The following is a 22040-nucleotide window of genomic DNA, read 5'->3' as shown; positions in this document are numbered from 1 at the left end:
ATGAACACTGACATCCATTTCGGCTAGAGCCTTGCTGATATTTCAGTCATTGTTGATTTTACAGTGACATCCCAAACAAGTTTCCTGCTTGCCCGGTTGCTGAGTTTGGATGGACAATCTGATGTGGGTAGTCTGGGTGGTATGATAAGTCTTCCACTTCTTAATGATGGATTTCACCGTACTCAAAGGGATAATGAGTGACTGAAATCTTCCTATAACCCTCTCCTGAAACACTGCTTCTCCACCATTTTATGTCTGACTTCGTTGGAAAGCTCCTTGGTCTTCATGTTTCCCTTGTTGATTGACAAAATGAGTTGTACCTTAAAACTCCTTAAATAAGTGGGGGAGCTTAATTTTTAAGTTAAACCACTGATTACATACAGGTGAAACCTATTACACTTATTTTGTCACCTTTCAAGAAAATAATTTGTTCCTGAAGTGATTTAGGATCAATTTGGCAAAGGGTTTGAATACTTATGCAACTGAGATTAATCTGATTTTCTCTATTAATCAAACTTATTCACATTTTTTCTGCATTTTTTAGCTTTATCACTTTGGAGTAGTTTGTGAAGACACCATACATCAAGTTTGATTTGAAATCATGAAATAAGCTCAGGTGGCATCAAAATGTGAAAACTTTGGGGGGGGGGGGGGTGAATACTTTTGCATGCCACTGTATATACAGTGGGGTGCAAAAGTACGAGTCCAGTCGGAAATTTATTTATTGAGAAGTGATAACAAAATAAACTAAAATGGCACTCGTTGGAGCGCATACCTCCACCAGGTTGAGCAGTTTAAGTTTTGTATCTCACCGATCGGTCAGATCTTCACCAAAATCTAATCAGCTTATCACCGACCCAAATCGTCCACCAAGTTTTATCATAACCTGTCCAAAACGTTTTGAGATATTTTGCAACATATCGTTTTTGGCCCTTTCTCTCATTGCTGAAGAATCACTTAAAATATTCTGGAATCCGGATCCAGATCTTCACCAACATATAATCAGTTCGTCCTTGTCACACACCCAACTTGCCCACCAAGTTTCGGCCGAATCTGTCCACAAGTTTTTAGATATCCTGCTCACAGAAAGAACAAATAGACAAACGGGTGAAAACAACCTCCGTCCACTTATATGGTGGAGGTAATCATTGAAATATGAAACCAAAAACACTTCCAAGGGATTTCCATGAACTCTTAAGGATATAACAACAATTATAAATTGGGAAATATATATATATATATATATATATATATATATATATATATATATATATATATATATATATATATATATATATATATATATATATATATATATATATATATATATATATATATATAAAATCTGTCTTTATGTTTAATCAATAATCAGTGTGACCCCATTTTGCATGGAGAACTGCCTCAACTCCATTTGGAATCGTTTTCAATAGGTTTGAGTCAATCTTTTTCCAACAGTGTCAATCTTTTCAGTGACACGAGGTGCAACAGTCCCAGCACCATTTGTGAGGGGGATGCAAGGACAGAGACCCTGGGTCCTGTCCAGCCCGCAAGCTACCTGAGCGGTATTGGAAGCTTGCACAAATTTACAGGGGAAAATGGGAGCAAAGACACCCTTTGGTAGCTTTGGTACCCCCTTTTATGCTGTCGAGTCAGTTACCTACGTGTGCAGGTCTTTTCTGTGGTACGAGTTCAGTGGCAACAATGGCTTCCTTATTTCAAGCTTTAATGAAATGATTATTCACAAGCAGCAGAAACAAATGAAACGCACATAACATTTTACTGAAATGACATATCCCCTTCACAAAGAGAGGCCACACAACTATCCGACGAAGGCCTACACATTTACACATTAAGACATGTGATTAAGGGAGGGTAGAGCGGGAGACATTTAAAATAACAAATAAAAAAGCAGCATGGAAAATAAGGTGTAGGAAAGAGAAATAAAGGATTCTGGTTCAGTCCTGATTGGCTTGCAGTTTCATGGTATCCTCTTGACTAAGGCAGGAGGTGGGCAATTCTATTCTTCAGTGCTCTCCCAGCCTCAGGCACATCTGGGAGCATCACCAACACGCATCTGATATCTCAATTGTCAGACTCCTCGCACGGGAGAGAGGGGAAAAATGGTTTCGTGTCATCTTGGAATCAAAAACTTCCCAGGATTCCTCCAGCTAGCAAGAAAGACAGGGCACCCAATGCGGCTCAGAATAAAAATGTACTTTCCATCAGGAGTTCACCAAAGCAGCCACTTAGGTTGCAAAGTAGCTCATGTATTGCCTCTTTCCAAAAAAAAAAAACCAAAAACAAAAGGACATTGCCTTCCTTCCTGAGCCATGAAGGTGGAGCCTCCAATATCGGGAACTTCAGGCCCATCTGAACATGACACCATGCGACTTTAGGAAAGGGTGTGTAGAAATGGTGGTGCAACTGAAAGATAAAAATGAAACACAATGAAGGCGCTAGTCTTTCCCACAACTGAACCGGCATTTAATATGTGGGACACTTAAACAGCACTTATCATGATTACACACGCCCAAATATATCAGCACCTCTCCCTTCTTTCCACAACTGTAACAATACATATCAAGTAAAGTGCTTCTTGCACATCCACAAGCTGTATGCTAATGATCATGACGAGCTTACTGTAAGCATGCTTGTGGAACAGCGGTGGCCTGATGGTGACTCAGTTTGTGCTTGCTCAGACTCGATGAACACAAGAAGAGATGGCCGCATTCAGAGCATTTGAATCTTGGCTTGTCTGTACGTGCGCACACACACACACACACACACACACACACACACACACACACACACACACACACACACACACACACACACACACACACACACAATTTCCTCCTTCCACCTCCCTCCCTCTTGATTACTTAAATCGATTTATATTTTAATTCCTACCTACCTGACCTCATACCACACTCTAAACCCAGTCTTCCTTCTTTTCATCGTCACCAAATGTCCTTCCAAAATGTAACTGTTGTATTTGGCTGTTATGAACATGGCAGTAGATACTATGAACAACTGCACACACTTACGTGATATTAAAGAATTGAACCATTCTGCTATCAAGAGCCTGAAAGAAGATAGCTCATGTATTCCAATGACATTTTCCATTAACATCACAAACCTATTATTTTTTTTTCAAACCCCACTCTGCCATAACTCTTACAACAGCACAATACACCACTTTTTTTTCTATAACATGAGGGGATACAGATATATAAATTAAAGTATAAATACAACGTTTACAAGACACGCTTCCATTCTTCGAAGGACATTACTGCTCCATGCACCACAAGAGCAGGTAAGTATTTCCATGTCACTGATGTGATCAAGTCCATGACTTGACTTGACTAACTTAAGGGCCTTGCTGAAGCCTCAGTATGGACACTTGCAGGATAATGTTACTCCATCTTTTCCGGTCTCTGACAAGTTAACGGGCAAGGATCAGGCTAATGTTAGCTGCAGTCAGATCATTTCTATATTGTTTGAGACCATCTTGTTTTGGGGCAGGCTCTAGCAGTGTCAGGCAGCTTGGGTTGGATTGAAGTGATACACCTGGTTTTGTTGTTGGTAAGCTGGTATACAATGAAGATGTCCATACCAATGGAAGCATCAGTGGCATTGTCGGGATGAGGCTAGGGGCTGTTTGGTTTGGTGGTGTATATGAGTTTGTGATGTGTTATTACCAATGGACATTCTCCAGATGCCTCAGATATTTGATGTGAAATAAATGCAGTCTGCGTAGGTCTTCAGCAATGGTTGGCAATGTCTTTGATCAGTACAGGAGGACAGATAGCATCAGACCAAGGTACATCTTCATTTTTGTTGCCCTTTCAATACAGCTCTAGTGGAAAATGGTCCAAACATGGAGCTAAAAGCTGCTCCTGCTTTGGTGATAATGAGGAGAGTGCCATCTTTGTTGATTACAGAGTCCAGATACGTGAATGGTCCACGTATTGCACTCGTTCGCTATGTTCAGTCCTGGTGGATTGATATTGTTGGGTGTGACAGCCATAGCTTTAGTCTGAAGCCAATTGATGTACAATCCCACACACTTAGCTTCTTTTTGTTGTAGCAACAGCGATTTTTTGAGGGCAATTTCACCAATAGTGAAGATAGCTACATCATCAGCATAGTCCACCCCATATGCCGATATTGGCCAATAATTATTCCAGTCGGTGTGAAGCAGAAGTCAATGCAGAAGATGGTTGATAACGGTGTGGATAATGGTGTCGATAATGGTGTTAAACAGCTCTGGGGCAAGTATACAACCCTGTTATACACCTGACTGAATGTGAAATCCCTCAGAAAGTTGATTTCCAATCCGAATGGTGCGATAAGTATCAGTATAGAAATACTTGATGAGTTTTTGAAGGGCCTGAGGATTTGCAATAGACCCAAAGTATTTTCCAATCGGATTCATGGGATCAAATAAAGCTGAGTCAAAAGCTGTTTTGCGGTCAATGAAGGCAATGTAGGCTCATCTGTTGAATTCCTTGGATGTTTTTGATCAACTAACAAATAGCAAATATCTATCCAGCGGTACTCTTTACAAGAAAAAAAAATCCTCCCGTTCTGGGCAGCATTTGCTCTGAAGCACTGGTCTCACTCGAGTTAAGAGCCTGATGCCAGTTATGGAGAGTAAGGTGATACTGCAATGTTTGCTACACAGATGCTCATCACCTTTTCCTTTTCAAAATGTGAGGGTAATTCCACATCTCCAGTCATTTGGGATACTCTTAGTGATCCGTGGTGTTACTAATGTAGGCAATACAGTCGACCATTGTATCCCCTCCGCTCTTGATGAGCTCAGCTGTGATTGCATAGATTCCCGGTGTACAGCAGATTTTGACTACACCTCTGACAAGCTGACCAAGCCTGGGTTGCAGTTCGGATCATGAACTGCATCACTGGCTTCATCTGTCAGTATTGGATTGAGAAGAGAAGTGGGTCTTTGATCACATTTAATGGGTTACTGCAGTCCATACGGCAGAAGAATAGCACTTGAGAGATGGTGTTGATCATGGACGGCTAATGCAGCCTCTATGTTGTCATCAGCTTTGCTGTCCGATTGGGCTGAGATGTCACGTTTTCAGGTGAGCTGTCATATGTCAAACCTGTCACCTTTCAAATTGCGCTGATCTCTGAGCTTCAAATTTTGTTTCAGTTATCATTTAATTTTTTTAACAGTTCTGGGTTTAGCAAGCATTTTTTCAGAGGAGATGAGTGGAGTTATCATTTGCTGAACAGGTCTTTAATTCCAATCCTTGCAACACCATATATATATATATATATATATATATATATATATATATATATATATATATATATATATATATATATATATATATATATATATATATATGATGTCCCCAAAAAAAATACAACTTTTAAAATGCTTCGTTTGATCCTAAAAACAGTAGTTTTGTCACTAATGCCTCATTTCTTGTTGCAGAGACCCTGAAGTTTATTTTGATACCAAGCAAGTGCCAGAAAAATGCCAAGACTGACCGTACAACAACGGCCGAAAATTGTTGAACTTTGGCACCAGACGAAAAGTGTCATACAGGTGCAACGTCTTTACTCGAGACATTTCGGTATCCACTTGTGCCATGCACCAAACTTTCGGACAAAAAAGTGCACCATCGCAAAGTTTACCAATGTGGGAACCATCCGTGACCTTCACAAGGGTCACAGTGGTCGGAAGAGGACAGGTCGTAGTGAAGAAAATGTGGAAATGGTGAGACAGGCGGTCGTTCAGAATCCAAAAAAATCGATTCGACGACTTTCTGCCGAGACAAACATTCACAAGATCACCGTTCAGAGGATCCTTCGCCAAGACATTCATGCCTTTCCATACAAAATTCAAACGGAAATGGTGCTTAATGATCAACAGAAACGCAAACGACTAGACTTTGCAAATTGGTTCTCAGGAAAGTTGGAGGAAGATGCAGACTTCCTCAAAAAACTTCACATGACGGACGAATGCCATGCTCACTTGTCCATGGAGGAAAACAAGCAAAACTTTCGGTACTGGGGAACTGAAAATCCTGGTAATGCATCAAACTGAACTGGTGCCTCGATCTGTTCTCAAAGTCACCATTTGGGTGGCGGTTGGTTGGTATGGGATAATTGGTCGATACTTCTTTGAAGATGACCAGGGATGCACTTGCACGGTAAACCAGAGGAACTATCGCAAAATGATTCAGGAATTCTATCTGCCTGAGCTACGTACTCAGGCCCATAGGAGAAACAACCTGATCCAGATGAGAACCCAGTGGTTCCAGCAGGATGGGGCACCGCCCCATACAGCCAGGGAAACAAGGCGTTTTCTCAACCAACATTTTGAGGGCCGCTTTATCTCCCTCTATGAAGATGTTGAGTGGCCACCGTATTCCCCTGACCTTACTCCTCCAGACTTATTCTTGTGGGGGGTATCTCAAGGACAGGATCTATGGAAACCCGAGGCCTCAGACTTGATCAGGTGAAGGAAAACATCCACCAAGAAATCCAGAACATTCCTCAGGAAACGTTTCCCAAAGTGATGGAGAACATGACAATGCGTTTGCAGGCAGTGATCGGACAACGTGGAGCCAACATCGAACATGTGGTCTAAAAGAAAATGACAATTCTAGACCAAAATTTAAATTTTGGTGGCAATTTAGACATTGGTACAATAAACTTCAACCTTTCAGCTTTCTATCCAGCCATATATCTTTTTTTTAAATATATGTTGTGACCATCCTCTTTGCAGATGAAAAGTTGTATATTTTTTGGGACACCCTGTATGTATGTATATATATATATATATATATATATATATATATATATATATATATATATATATATATATATATATATATATATATATATATATATATATATATATATATATATATACAGTCAGGCGCGTGGAAGGGGTAGAGCATTGAACGGATCAGGACACAACAGAACGAGAGAGAAAGAGAAAGAGAAAGAGAAAGAGAGCACGAGCAGTAAGGTTGAGGGACAAAATAGAGGGAGACTTAGACAAACAATGGGTGTGGGGAGGAATGAAGGGCAGGAAAGGACACATAGGATGGACGCGATGGATACAGAAGGAAACTCTCAGGAAAGAAAAACTGAAAATTTGGAATGAGGCGGGCTGGGGGTCGGGGGGTGGTAGGGATTAACAAGGGTAGAAAAAGATCATGGTTTGATGGAAAAGAAAATATGATAGAAAACATCATCTGATCCAGTTGTTGCATCAAAATCATCATGCAATAGAACAAGATCGTAACAGCTTGTCAGGGCTAGTTCAGACTATTACATCTCATAAAGTCCTTGTTGACATCGTCCTCCACCTCATTGGGGACATAACAGACAAAAATGGTCATATATGCATGATGATGTTGAAGTACAGCAGTAAGTCAGTGGGGTGATTTGGGGTTCCACCAAATAGGGGCCTTCCTCGTAATCTGGTCCAGGGCAAGGGCCACTCCAGCTCATTGGATGCTATCAGTCCTCACTCAATGTCTTGCCTGAATAAATTATGAGCATCACTTGGAATCAAACAAGATTGATCTTCAGGAGGCATAGTCTAATGATGATAGAAATTGCACCATCTGGGTGGAGAGTGAGTACATTCCATGTTGCAAATCTCATTGTTTTGCAAAAGTCAAGTAACATTTTTGATCCAGAATCAAGGTGCAGATTAGGGGTCAAGATCCGGAAGGGTCAGTTCGCAAATTATCCTTAGAAGTTTTCATAACGATGGCCGACATTCCCTGACTCGGAGGAATGTGGGCAGTTTAGATGGAAGGGCATCAACCTAGTCCATGAGGTCATGCAATTACATGTGTGCATCATGCACAATATTTTCAGGTGCATTTTCTGCACCAATGGCGACTTTAAATAGTTGGACATGTTATTCACCACACAAACCACATGGAATACATTTGGACGAGAGTCTTGTGTGCAGCAGTGTACGGCACAGTGCTTGAGAGTTGTGTGCTGCACAGTGTACAGTGCGGCTCGAGATAACTCTGCCATTCGCTGGTATTGCTTTTCCTGACTCGAGGGAAGGAATGGCGAGAGCAGAGTGGAGGAGGAAGAGAGCCACGTGTACAGCACAGTGTACAGAGTCACGAGTGCGGAATGGCATACAGTGTGGCGCTTGAGATAATTCAACAGTCACGGGTTGAAGATAAAGACAGATAAAGGAGGAAAAAACTAAGCAAGCTAGAAAAAGAAGCAAGGAGGAGGAAAGGTTTGAGTGTTACGGAATGGATAAACTGGACCCAGATGACTTCTTTACCCAACAGCACAACACAAACACCAGAGGACATTCCTGAAAGATTTTCAAAGAAAGGAGCCGCCTCAAAGTCAGGAATAAGTTCTTCTCATATCGGATAGTCGATGATTGGAATAATTTTCCATAAAGTATTCCAGAAGCTTCCTCCAACCAGACTTTCAAAACCAGCCTTGACAAGTATTGGTGGGGGGAAAGATTCAAGCTACCCTGAACCCTCACACATGCATGCATATTTATAGTAAAGTTTACGACGATGACGACGACGACGACGATCAGAGATTGGAAAGATGTGTGAACAGCAAATGGAACTAGAAATGCATGCACACAATGCTGTTTTATTGCCGACTCTTTCCTCATGCGGAGTTGTCCTGAATAACTAATACAGTAGACTAGGAGTAAGTCGGCAGCGTGTAACTCGTCACTTCGCCTAAGTCGGCAGCATCAAAAAGTCCAGAATTTATCTAATGTTAAATCGACTTACAGACTGAATAAAGTCTGTAAGTCGTCATCTCTAAGTCGTCACTTCGTCTAAGTCGTCAGATGTTGCCCGTTCCCGCGTAATGCAAAACTCATGTAAATTACTACGCCTAACTCGTCACACGGAACTTCTACCTTGTGAGAAGCCCGATTTTATGGAATCGTGATGCGCGGGCTATTTATAACTGCGCTGCGTTCAGCTCAGTCAGCGCGCCGTCCCACATGCATCTGAAGAGGTAGACAGGCTGCGCAATGCAGTCTCTGGCGAAGGATCGATCGAGCTTAGTGTTGAAGACCGATCATGGTTTTATATTGGCTTGTTTTGTACATCACCACACTCACTTTCACATAGGTATTGAGTAGTAGTCATCACAATGACTGTGTGTCATGTAATTTGTCGATGGTATACGAGTTTTCATTCCATATGAAAACTCATTCTACATTCATTCCAATGAATGAATTCTAACAGCCATTCATTCCACATTCGTCGATGGTCATATACCATCACCGATGGTATACGAGTTGTCTTACAGTTGTTCATTATCTTTACTTTTGATAAAGTGATTCATGAATTCCATCTTTGCTTGATCACTTTCCAAATCACCAATGAACCCCCAACTATGCCCCGAGGATTGTGTTTCCCTTTTGGTACAATAGCCGGCTTAGAGATTGTTGCGCCCTCTCACACGTACGTGTCCAGGCCACGCGCGACTTCATCCTTCACCCCACAGTCATCATGAATGTTCGCATACGCGCAAGTCGTCACATGTCTATGTCGTCACTTTTTTCTCGGTCCCGATGGTGACGACTTACGCCTAGTCTACTGTACTTTTAAGTTCAAAATTGGTTGCTAAACCTGTGTGAAAGTCCAACTGTAGCTCTGAGATCATTTTTGTTTTGTTTGATCTGTGTGGAAGAACCGTTATACCTGTATGTATGAAGTTGCATGATGAAAGGCTGCTATAGGATGTGAGCTCCTTCTTGCAAACGGGACACGAACATCTGTGGCTTTGCTGGTGACGCATGGAATGCAACCGCAGCTTGGCAGCTGTTGAAAAAGGTTTTCTACACTCCTGTAAGTAGAGAATACTCTTACACAAAGAAAAATAACTTAAAACGTCTTGAGTAAAAAGTGTTTTTTTTTTTTTTACAATTTATGTTAAATGTCTATGTTATGCTCGAACACAATGCCACGTAAAATGACCCCTTACCACATTTGGACTTCTACCAAAATAGTACCACATGTTGCTACATTGCAATCACTTCCTTAAACTCGTGTCTCATCTCCACTGCATTCTCCTCTGTCCATCTCTCACACTTCCACTTGAGCCTTTCCCTTTTCTCATCTAACTCCCCCTCAAACATCCACTCACTGGGCAACTGTATGGCAGCACGCCTGTGTGCTGGAGTAAATGCTTGCGCAAAAGGTATGCCTTTCTGAACTCTCGTCCACAAACTGTGCATGGGAAGAGTGACGGCCTTGCAGGTTGGGTTTCGGTTGTGCTGTGCCGTGCTAAGTGAGCACGTAATGAAACTGTGTAACGGAAAGACTTCTTGCACAGCTAAGGAAAGGAAAAATGAATGGAGAAGCAAAAGTCAGTCAATTTGAAAACAATCATCATTCCAAAATAAACAACCAAAAGTTAGACTCAAGTACAATTAACATTCACCAAAAAGATGCCGAAAAATGATCGACTACTCAAGCCTTTCTCCTTTTTCCCTTTTAGGCCCAAGTTCCAATGAGTAAAATGAGCCAAAAAAAAAAGGCTTTGAATGTAATGATTGCCTTTTAAATCAATTCAATATTGAAAATAAATTGTTCAGTAAACAATGATAAAGAAAGGGTTAAAAAAAAAACCACTCACCGGGCATAACACATCACCAGAAAGTTTTGGAGGATTTTTCACTGTGTCCGAATCAAAGGTGCCACCCAACTCTACCATTCTGGCAGGGTTACATTCTCCTCTCCTCTTCCCACGCTCAACTAACCGACGGGCAGCCTGTAAGCAGAGGATATTTGGAATGAATTGATACAGCACAAAGAAAAATTAGAAGGGCAATTAGTAGAGCGCATACTTCTGCCACGCAATGCCTAATCTAGTAGAACATATCCGGCCCAATAACTTTTTGAAATATCATACTATACATCGTTTTTTTTGGCCCCATCTCTCCATGGTGAAGAATCACTTTAAAAATCAAATAATTATCGGATCTGGAACTGGATTCGGATCTTCACCAGACTCGAATCAATTTGATCTTGTCACACACCAAACCTGTCCACTAAGTTTCGTCCGAATCCATCCACAACTTTTTGGGATATCCTGCACATAAACAAACAAACAAACAAAGATGTCGTTCATTGCACGATACTTGCGAAATCCATAAAACAAATTTGAGCTTAAAAATAATTGGGTGGTTGAATTCAATGACGAACTATGCAAGTCCTCTTCAAATTTCAAGTCAATCGGATGAAAATTGAGGATTTTAGAAATTTGACAAAGTTGATGACCTTTGGCCAATGTTGACCTTTTGACCTCAAAAGCAATAAGCTTCTTGCTTATGACTAAGTCTATTATGTGGTGAAGTTTTGTGAAGATAGGTTTAAAATTGTGACCTGTAGGTGACTGACATGCAAACAAACAAAAACAGACAGACATAATAATGTACAAGATCAAACAAAATATCCTTCAAAATTTTTCGATTTTCACAAGTGACAAACAGACAGGGGTGAAAACAATAACATCCCTCCACCTTTGGTGCTGGAGGAAATATAATATTATGAAAAAGGTACAAGCTGGTCTCAAGTGCTAATTATCACACTGCAACCGAACCCACAACTGAACACTTTTAACCTCCTTGTTCCTGACACCCAAAAAGGTCTCAGCCCTGGCTGATGATACAACGGACAGCTTAAAATAAAAAATGTTCATCATGGATAACAAGAGGAGTGAGATTATAACAAATGCACAATTTAAATGCAATACAACTTAATCCTTTTGTCGAATGAAAAATTCAAAAATGCAGAATTACTACATCCCATCTTTCTCTTTCTCTTTCTCGCTACAAGAAAGAACTATGGGGACTGAAAATCCCACTATACTAAATAAAGCGTGTGTGTGTGTGTGTGCGTGTGTGTAAAGTCATAGGAAAAAAAAAGTGTTAGTCTGATCTCCACCAAATTTTACATGCGTTTGTAGTACCCACAGTGTCAAGTCATGGGCACACATGGGCTCCGCCCACAAGGGGTGTGAGATTCCTCATACAAAAAGACACAACTAGACCATGATATCTAGCTTGTGTCCAAGTTTCATCAAGATCGCATCAAACGTCACGGAGCTATGCTCTGGAGAGGGTCACAAACAGACAGACACAACGAAAATAGTGGTCACTGCTGGCGCCCGCGAACCAATAAACGGGCCTTCCACAAAGTACAACCTTTCGGGACAGTATTTAAATTTATGGCCTTGACAACATTCTCCCATGCTTACTATCGCCTTTAGGACTCATCCTTTATCATCCAATGTGCATCCGTCAGAACGGACAACAAAATTACTTCGTGCCATACCATGGCAGGAGACTGCGATTGTGTCCTTAATCAACTTATTCTGCCGTTGGCTCACAATGAAGCATCACACAGAAATCCATGACTAATAGCAATGAAATCTGATGTATTGCAGCATACTCTCTTCTTCTTTTGTATGCAGCACAAGGTTGCGGGTTGCATCATTGACTGAGGCCACTGCTGTACCGCTGATGCAGTGTCCTCTGTAGGTTTGGGCAGGAATTTGAAATTAGTCCAGGGTGCCGGCGATAGATCACCTACTCTTCGTGAAAGACACCGTGGGATCTTTACCGTCCACCAACTAATGCCGGCAGACACGACGCCCAGTTTAACGGTCCATCTGAGGGATGGCACACACATCGCAGAATCACACTGCCTAGGAAGCACAGGGATGACAGTTTATAGATGGGTTGAGGTTCAAACCCAGGCTTCACAGCTTAGAGTTGAGTGTGCACACCTCTCGGCCATCCTGTCAACCAGAGTCATCTTTGACAAACCATGACAATCACCGAAAATATTCTCCACGATTAATGTGTCAACGATCCTAAACTGTGGCACGTCATATAAATGCAGACTTCACAATTTCCCATGAATGCGTATGAAAATGCTTCCAGCTGTACCGTTTTATAAAAATTGTTCCTGTGCTTGCTGGATGCAAGAGGCAAAGCATTTCATAGTGAAAGACATGACTCAAAAGTTAGCTTTTTCTGTTGGTGTAATCTCAACTGTGAAACATAAAACACACAAAACAAACCTGTTGTGCTGCTGACATTTGTCGCTGGATAGAATGTATGTTCACACCTTCGTTTTTTTCTCTTTGTCCACTCTTCTCAGTTCCATCGCCACCTGCATCTGCTTTGTGCTTTCTCGATTCTCGCTCTGTTTCTCCTCTCATCTTCAATACATTGCAGATATCGGTTTCTCTTCCCTTTCCTTTGTCCAAATCCTCGCTTTCCAGCAACCTTTTCTCGTCCTCATTTTTGTCATTCACCACGACCAAGCAACCTTTTCCTCTCGATTCCTCATTTCCTTTTGTGGCCATTTTTACATGTTCAATCTCCTCAAGTAAGCTTAATTTATCACTGCTGTTCATTGTGTCTAGTCCAGTTAATTCTTTCACGTTTTCTGACATTTCTTCTTCAACATGCAAACAAATATTTCCTCCTTCTCTCAACATATTGTACTTCTTGTCTGACATTCCTTCTGCATAAAGTGCTGGCGTTGGAGCACAACAGCTGGGCCGACTCAAGCTCAAAAATACAGGGGTTGGGGACTCAGAAACAAAATGTGGTGAAGAATTAACAATGGGAGATAGTGAGGAGCCAGCAAAGGTTGAAGACAATGAATCAACATTCGTACTGTTTGGTAACCTGCCATCTTTTTGCAACGAAGTCATCATTTTTTCATCATTTCCCCTTGTCAAAATGGCAGCAATCCCATTGTCTCTCTTGTTTGCAGCGATCTTATCTTTTGCTGAAACCACCGTTATCTCATTATATGAAGCTTCCATGGCTTCATCATCCCTTGCAGAAACTGCAATGATCTGATTGTAATCTCTTTCCTTAACTTCCACAACCTCATTATCTCCTGTTGAAACTGCCACGTTCCCATCACCGGCCTTTGTGGGAAGGAACATAATCCGATTGTTATCTCTTTCTGACGCGCCTTCAATTCGAGCAATGTCTGTTGCTTGAATTGGCATAGGGAAATCATTTCGTTCCAAAACTGATTTATCTGGAGCGCCATTTCTATCACACCCAAGTACAAGCTCCTCATTTCTGTCGTCACGTGTTAAATTCTGCACACTCACGTTCATTTCTTCAACCGTCTCATCCTTATTATTTCTTGATGCAACCACCAAAATCTGATCTAGTTGTTTTGCCTTATCCAAAGCTGAAATGTCCAATACAATATCACGACTGACATTATGTTCACCACCATGGGACTGGTTTCCTCCAAACTCGACTTTGTCTCTCACATGCCTTTCTTCCATCAGACCATATTCATGTTCCACCATATGACTGACTGAAAACACAATACAGCAGTTCAGGTTAATAATTTAAAATTTATTAATCTCAGGGATACAAAAATGTTTGGTTCAAAGCAAAAATCTCCTTGTTTACAATTTTGAAGCCAAATATCATTATATTCTCATCTCAATGATATCCACAATTACAATCAACTGGCCATCATATTTAGTCATTCTGTCCATGCACATTGCTCATCATACCTGAAATACCTTCGAGTTGACGGTGGATGTTTTCACTGGCTGTGACTATTCCTGACATTCCCAGATGTTTGCCAAGCTCGACTGCATCTGACAGCAATGCCAGTGGCACTGACAGATGACCAGAGTAGGCAAAGTCCAGTAAAGGAGAAAATGTTTCCAATTGAAATCCTGAAAAGAAATAACAGTGAAGTAAATATAAGAATGCAGTATAAATATATATATATATATATATATATATATATATATATATATATATATATATATATACATATATATATATATATACATATATACATATATATATATATATATATATATATATATATATATATATATATATTAAATGGTTACATATTGTTGTAGATTTCCTGCCCGCCAGCGTGCGAGCGACCGCGTTGAGCTAACAGCGGCCGCTTTGCCCACCGAACGGACAATCTAGTCGCGGCTTTCCGGATCAACGCCGGAAACTAGCCACGGGTGTGTTTTAACCACACCGTAGATCAGCCAGCTTTTCTGTCCACGCGCGACAGGGTCCGATCGCCGAACTATCGATTTACCTTAGTATGCGCGCAGACAGAAATGCTGGGGATTTACACCTCGACGGAACTCGTACGGAAACGTGCCACTTAAGCCGCTCGCTCCGTTTGCGATTGCCGAGCGGATTATCGCCAAGCCCGTCGGACCCGATTCTCTTATCGGTTATTAAGAAACCAACTATTTATTCCGATCTCAATACAGCAGTTCAATGAGGGAATGGACGCAACGAACAGATTTACATTCACACAAGGACATTTGTTTGCACACATGTACGGTCAAAGAAGCAATGCAGATATATACAAGCATGCAATGAATGGGGGAAGGGACAAGACACGAGCAAGACAAAGATTACAACCGTCTATTTATTATGTACAGTCACTTGCACTTAACAGCAGTTCCTACTTATTAGACGGGCCCACGGACACACGTACGCACGCACGCACGCACACACGCACGCACGCACGCACGCACACACACACAAGAAATGGTGGCTGAGGCCTTTAATAACGAGCTCCAGCTCAGAGTACAGGTGAGCTGAAACCCAGAGCCTATCTCGAACCTCTCCACCTCATCTGGTCTTCAAGTTGTTTGGACCCGGGCTCCAGCGAGAGCGAGCTGGAACCAATCGCCGTGAGCCGCGATCCTCCCCGAGCTCCCGCGCTTCTCAACACACGCTGGTGAGACGAGGTGCCGATCCTTCCCGTCGATGCGTCGCTCCCCCGAGGAACCATCTCCAAGAAGAAGCCGATGAGTCGCACCAAGCCGGGAACCAAAATGGAGAACAAAGAGCTCCACGAACCAAGAAGAAGAAGAAGCCACCACTCGCAGCTCGAGCCGAGCGACTGGCTCAACTTCCTTCCAAAACAAAGCAGCTCGAAGCAAAAAGCTATCCTGAGCCAAGCAGAAGACGAAGCTCACTGAACCACCAAACCAAAAAGCCTCCTCCCAAGCCAGGCCTCAGCCGAAGCTCACTGAGCCAGCCGAAGCAAAAAGCTTCCGAAGGCCTCAACCCTAACCCAAGCCAAACAGGACCCGAAGGTCTGCTGAAGCAAAAAGCTTACTAATCAAGAACAAAGAAAGGATCTCGTCCTTATCCTTCTCCCATTCTTCCCCCGCTCCTGGTGTGACTCATGCCCTCGTGCTCCATCCCCCGCTCAACCACGGGTGGGAGTGAGTTGTTGACATCATGAATCACGGGACGGCAGGGTTCTTCTTCCTCTTCGCAGAAGAGGGGGAGGGACGTCTCCATTGTTTCGTTCCCTAACTATTAAATGGATCCGCAGTGCATCTAAATCGATTTCTAAACATTTAAACAATGGAAGGTGAGCTATCTAGGGAACAAGCACTTATCGACATAGCTGACTAAAGGAACCTGTATGTTGTGTGCAATCAAATTCCAAATTCGTAACAATATTAACAACAAATAACAAAAGAAGAAATATATTGTGCATAGGTTTTGATTGGTGAACCAATTCAGTGACCCAATATGCAAATTCTGTTCAACCTTGCACAGTAAGTACCCAGCCTTCAGGTGGGTGCAGATTGTACATTACTTGCTAAAAAATAAATTCGTCTGTGTTTTGCATGAAGACTCTTGTAGATGTTTATGTGGTGTGAATCTAAAGTGGTCTACAGGTCTAAATAGTAGTCCAAAGGGTCCTTTTAGAGCCCTTTATATGGCTCTATAAGGGTTTAAAGATCTAAAGGGTTTTTCCAATCGTAGTTATGGCCTTAAGGGGGTATAATTAATGAGTCTGAAGTGTCCAAAGAGGGTCTAAAATGTCGAAGTGTCAAGGGATCTAAAGGTCTTCAGCAGTCCAAGTGATCTCAGTGGTTGAAAGGGTCTTAAAAACTCCAATGAATCTAAAATTGTCTAAGGTCAAAAGGGTATGTTCCAACAGTTACAGGTCAAAGGGGTCTAATGGGTTTAACAAGGAGGAGTCTAACTGGGTCTAAAGGTTTAAAAAGGTCTCAGGGTCTAAAGTGTGTGAAGGTCTTCAAGAGCCTAAGGGATCTAAAGGGTCTTAAACTGTCGAAAGGGGTCTGAAGGGTCAAGGGGTCAAAGCGATCTTAAGGGTGTAAAAGTGTAGAGTCTAAAGGGGTATAAAGGGTCAAAAAGGTACATTGAAATAATCCATCATTAATAGGTGTAGTCATTGTCAAATAAAACTGTTACGTTTGTGGGGGTAGATGGAGGAATCCCATAGTGAAGATGGGATTGTATAGTACAGCAAGGTCTATGGATGGTTAGGAGACATCTCAATGTAATTTAAGTTGGGAAAACTGAGCTTAAGATTGTTACGTGTCACCACACGGGGGTGGTGTTGTGTTAACTGAATAGGGTCTAAGGCTAGTTTCCCCCAGTATGCGATTGCCCCGTGACCTTTTCCTATGCTTTTACATTTATGGGGCCGGCCACAAAGAACCACGTTTCACAACAACAATAATAACCAGCAGACTAAACTCCACCTCCTAGGAAACGTAACCGGAAAAGCCACGCCCTCAAGGCTGATGATTGGTCGGGATGATGCAACGGTGAGAAGGTTTTGGAGAGAGGGAGGATGATTGAAAGAGAACCATCGGCTCTCTTGTCTCTTCTAGGCACGATGAGAGAGCTACATGATTCTCGCTGTAATGCTGGTGCGAATTTGTTCACGTGCTGAGATAAGGCGTTCGCCATTGTCGGTTCGGCTGGGCTGAGAAGAAAGCCAAGACTGGGCTGGTGGTCGCTCCTGCTTGTCCCTTATCTGCCAGCCTCAGCAGTCACCTTGTTGTATGATCAAGGAGAAAGGCAGCACCATTTGCTGTGTGTGGACCTCGAACGTAGAGGGAGTGGTGTGGAAATCTCTATCATGAGAAGAAACTGTTTGGCGGTTTGTGGGCTCCAGGTGTTAAAGACCGTCCACACTAATTGCAACACGAACGTGGCCGCGGAGAGTGACCGCGCAATTTTGGTGCGTTTTCCCAGAGTGGTGGCTCTGCGGTTCGATGACACCAGGCCCTTCAAGGTCAACTCTGGATGAAAAGCTGAGTGCCGGCATAAAGGGAGGATTTTCTTTTATTGATATCTTCCCCCTTGTCTGTTTTTGTGACCGAGTGGAGACGTCTCAAATTCGGATTTAGTTTACCTCACTTTTCATTACCTCACTCAGATTTATTTTCATTATCACCCTTGATTTATGTTTATCAAATCATTATTGTTGAATTTCCTCGTATTTGTTCGTTGTGGGCTCGAGAATAAATCTGTGTGCTCCAGTTCTGGGAAAGCGCCTTTCCTGCCTCCATCCCGCGTGCACCGTAACCGCCAAGAAAATTCGGCTGTTCACCTCCGAGTTTAAAACTGCCCCGCAATCCGTCCAGGCTGGTGTTATTCGGCCTGGACACGACAATATGCAATTAATAGATGTACTCACGATTCAACACAAACAGTACGTAATTAATGGACATACTCATGTGGGTTGACTGATGCTTCACCTCGACGAGGATTCACCGTCCACCTGTGTTTTTCAGTTTTATATACAACTAGTGTGGATCGGCTCGCTACACTCACCTCTCCACACATCGTTATCGTTCCAGAGATTTACGTGACAGATTTGCTGCATTGTCATGATTTTCACCAATCATAATACAAACATTTGTTTTGTACAAATTTATTTGTAATATTGGTGATATATTTATTTGTAATATAAAAAGTTAAAGTTGTCAAAAGCTCTAAATGGTCAAGGGTCGAAGCTGTGTAATCTGTCTGAAGGGTGTAAGGGGCCTAAATGGTATAAAGGTCAAAAGGCTTTAGGGGTCAAAAGGGTATTGGGTTGGCTTTCTAAGCCGTATGACGAAATTGAAACACACACACACAGCAAGTCGCCTCTTGGAATAGTTATTTCTGTAATGTATGTTAAGAATAGAATTTTCCCTGTAGCGGTTATTATGCAATAAATGTGTTGTGTTGGGTAGCTAGCGCCCCCTCTCAACTTGTTAGGATTATAACATCAGCGCATAATGACGTGTGCCATGACTGCCATCATCACGTATGGCGTGCTTTGTTTTACTGTAATGGCTTCTCAGCGTGGGCGAATAACACCTGCGGTCTGGAACCTTTGCCGAAGACGTGGCTTCAGAAGCGCGTGCCAAATTCCCATTTACTGCTTAAAGCCCCACCAAGTCCTTGTTTGTCTGTTCATCTGTATGGACGTCAACCCTGTACTGTAATTTATTGCCGTCGAACCCGTACTGCATTTCGTTTCCCTAATCCCCGTTCATTCACCTCCACCTGAACACAACCAGCAAACGGACCAGGACGCAACACAGCCCTCCTGCAATAATTGCCCCATTCCCTGGCTTTGTGCCATGGACATTTGGGGTTCGTCCCAGATGCATGGGGGTAAAAGTGATTTTCCCCAAGTTAAGTGCGGAGCTCTGCTCCTGGCGACAGCCGGACGGCCAACTGAGGGCATATCCGGGCATGCAGCAGAATGGGCAGGGCAGTGGGGGGCATCCACCAATGCTGGCATGGGGCCATGCTGGCTCATAAGATCTGGCATGGCCCAATAGCTGGCCTCAGACCACCTCGGAAGATCTGGTGTGTGGTTCCTTGGCCCCACCTGCCTCAGGGACCAAAAAGCTGTGCCTGACGTGCTGGTTCTTCCTCTCTCTGCCCTGGTCATCACTCTCACTTCTTCTCTCGTCCCCGACACTTTGGTGCGCAGTTCTGACAGAGCTCGTGGACCCTTGGTTGTTGAGTGCAGTATCGGGGCCGTTCCAGAGAGCGGCATCAAGCTGTGGAGGGTGACGGTTCCACGTACGTACAGTCGGCTGAAGCCACGCTGTCCCCTGCAAATTGTCTCCCCATGTGTGTGGTCTGATGGGTACCCTATCCTGTCATGTTATCCTGTCAGTAAGGAGGTTAAGGTCAAGTCCGTGACTTGTGCATTTTTCTTTGCTTTTTAGAAATACACACCTTGATTGCTTTTTATTGCATTTCCCCTTTTACTGCCCTGGAGTTCATTAAAGCCCCTGAGTTCCCTTCCCCCCTTCCCCATACCCAACATTGCTTGCTCCAAATAAATTGCCCCAGGAAAAAAAATGCCACAGTTAGAAATACAGTATAGAGTTGTACTCTCATATACTACATAAGTCTGCAGAGAATTACTACAAGGAAGTACAAGGAAATTTTGCACAAGAGGCCAGTCAGCCCATCGTGCCTGCACCACACCAATACCAGATTTTAATAAATCCATAAATACCCTTTCCCTTGGTGTGCAGCCTTTTGGCTGATACACTGGCACTATGAAATAGTTTCCAAGTACATTCTAAGGAAGGATGTGGAGCACTAAAGTGGTCCAACTCAGACCTCAGAAGGATGACAGGCTGAGTCAACCCCCTGGTGTTAATTCAGCAGTCACCAGGGCTTGAACTCAGGACACTAGGATCCCAAGCCATCACCCTAACCACGAAGCCAGCACCAGGATAACAACATTGAAAGGAATGTTATTTTTTGCCTGGGCCTTGTTCACATTTTGCTTTCAATCTGCCTGTGTCTATTATTTTCCCCTTTTGGTCCAGCAATGTCCATACAGAGATTAGCCAGGAGATCTATTGTCAGGTCAGTCCAGATTATATCTGTGACTTGCTAAATGTATCATGTAAGCCTGTATGAACCTGTTTCAAGGTCGGGTTATCAACGACTAAACCGTCTCCCAAACCAGGTTTTCTGGTGAGGAGAGTGTATGGATATGGACACATCGCAGAATTAAAAATAAAACCTGTCAAAGGGTGGAGGAGGTCCTTGTGAGCAAACGGCAATCCACGTCTAGTGCCCAACTGTGTATGCGCACATCCTCCTGCAGTTGGGTTACCTTTTTTCTTTTTTTTTATGGGAGGTTGGTGACTGGATTTGCACTCCAGCCATTGTAGAACGCTTCACTCTGCAAACTCTCAATGGTGAAGAATCACTTAAAAAAATCAGATCCGGATCAGGAACCGGATTTTCACCAAAATTGAATCAATTCGTCCTTGTAACACATCCAACATGTCAACCAAGTTTCATCCGAATCCGTCTCCAACTTGAGATATCATGCTACATATCATTTTTGGCCCCATCTCTCAATGGTGAAGAATCACTTAAAAAAAATCTTGTCGTGGGATCCGGATCTGGATCTTCACCAAAATATAATCAGTTTGTCCTTGTCAAACACCCAACCTGTCCACAAAATTTTCATCCAGATCCGTCCAAAACTTTTTGAGATATCCTGTACACAAACAAACAAAGACACAAAGGGGTGAAAACATAACCTCCTTCACCTTCGGTGGTGGAGGTAATTAAAAAAAATCAAATGCAGGCAAGCGACCCGAGACAATGGGGAAGCGACCCGAGACAACCTCGGAAGGATGACAGGAAGAGTAGCCCCCACCTGGTATTAATTCAACAGCCGAGTGGGATTTGAACTCTGGATCCTTGAATCCTAAGCCCACCACCCTAACCATTAAGCCAACACCAAGCATACTTTTTACCCCATTCATTTTATTCATAATGCTATAATTTGATATACGATTCAACTGTATATCATTGATTGGATGTACCCACTTGAATTCCATTAGAGCAATTTGTATAAAAACAAACTTGGAAGTGTATCATGATACACGTAGGGTTTTAAAAGGGAATCATATTTAATCCATAGCTTTTGGAGTACATGGAGCATGAGCTCAATTTGCAAGGGCATCATTGACAGTTTACAAGTTAAACATTTCAGTCAGATTTGCATGATATCACTGAGAATCAAACCCAATGATAAAAGGCAATGTCACTGTTACTTTATCAAATGCCAACTCTTTCCTTTGTCACTTTCACAGTTTACAGTATTTTGCTTCAATGATTTTAAAATCATAGCAAGATATTCAACACCAAAATTAACATTATATTTCAGGGT

At 42.5% G+C, this 22040-nt stretch overlaps 1 protein-coding gene across 4 annotated transcripts in view; it reads right to left on the bottom strand.

Annotated features, from left to right (window-relative positions):
• ZBTB11 (zinc finger and BTB domain containing 11) overlaps window positions 1-22040 on the bottom strand; it is a 49793-nt gene that overhangs the window by 14191 nt on the left and 13562 nt on the right. For 2 of the 4 annotated variants that reach the window (XM_085895010.1, XM_085895012.1), the window contains 6 exons: window positions 14578-14745; window positions 13102-14372; window positions 10651-10785; window positions 10159-10347; window positions 9714-9858; window positions 2641-2755 (listed from right to left, as the gene is read on the bottom strand). In XM_085895010.1, coding sequence (XP_085751136.1) covers window positions 2641-2755; window positions 9714-9858; window positions 10159-10347; window positions 10651-10785; window positions 13102-14372; window positions 14578-14745 — 2023 coding nt within the window. The remainder of the gene's footprint in view (window positions 1-2640; window positions 2756-9713; window positions 9859-10158; window positions 10348-10650; window positions 10786-13101; window positions 14373-14577; window positions 14746-22040) is intronic. The other 2 variants (XM_085895011.1, XR_015061617.1) reach the window with 2 other exon arrangements.

Source organism: Eptatretus burgeri, chromosome 9 (genome assembly GCF_056783735.1).
Source record: "Eptatretus burgeri isolate ZD-2024b chromosome 9, Ebu_testis_v1, whole genome shotgun sequence".
NCBI lineage: Eukaryota > Metazoa > Chordata > Myxini > Myxiniformes > Myxinidae > Eptatretus > Eptatretus burgeri.
Note: the sequence above shows the minus strand (reverse complement) of the source record. Positions and strands in the feature narration are given on the sequence as shown.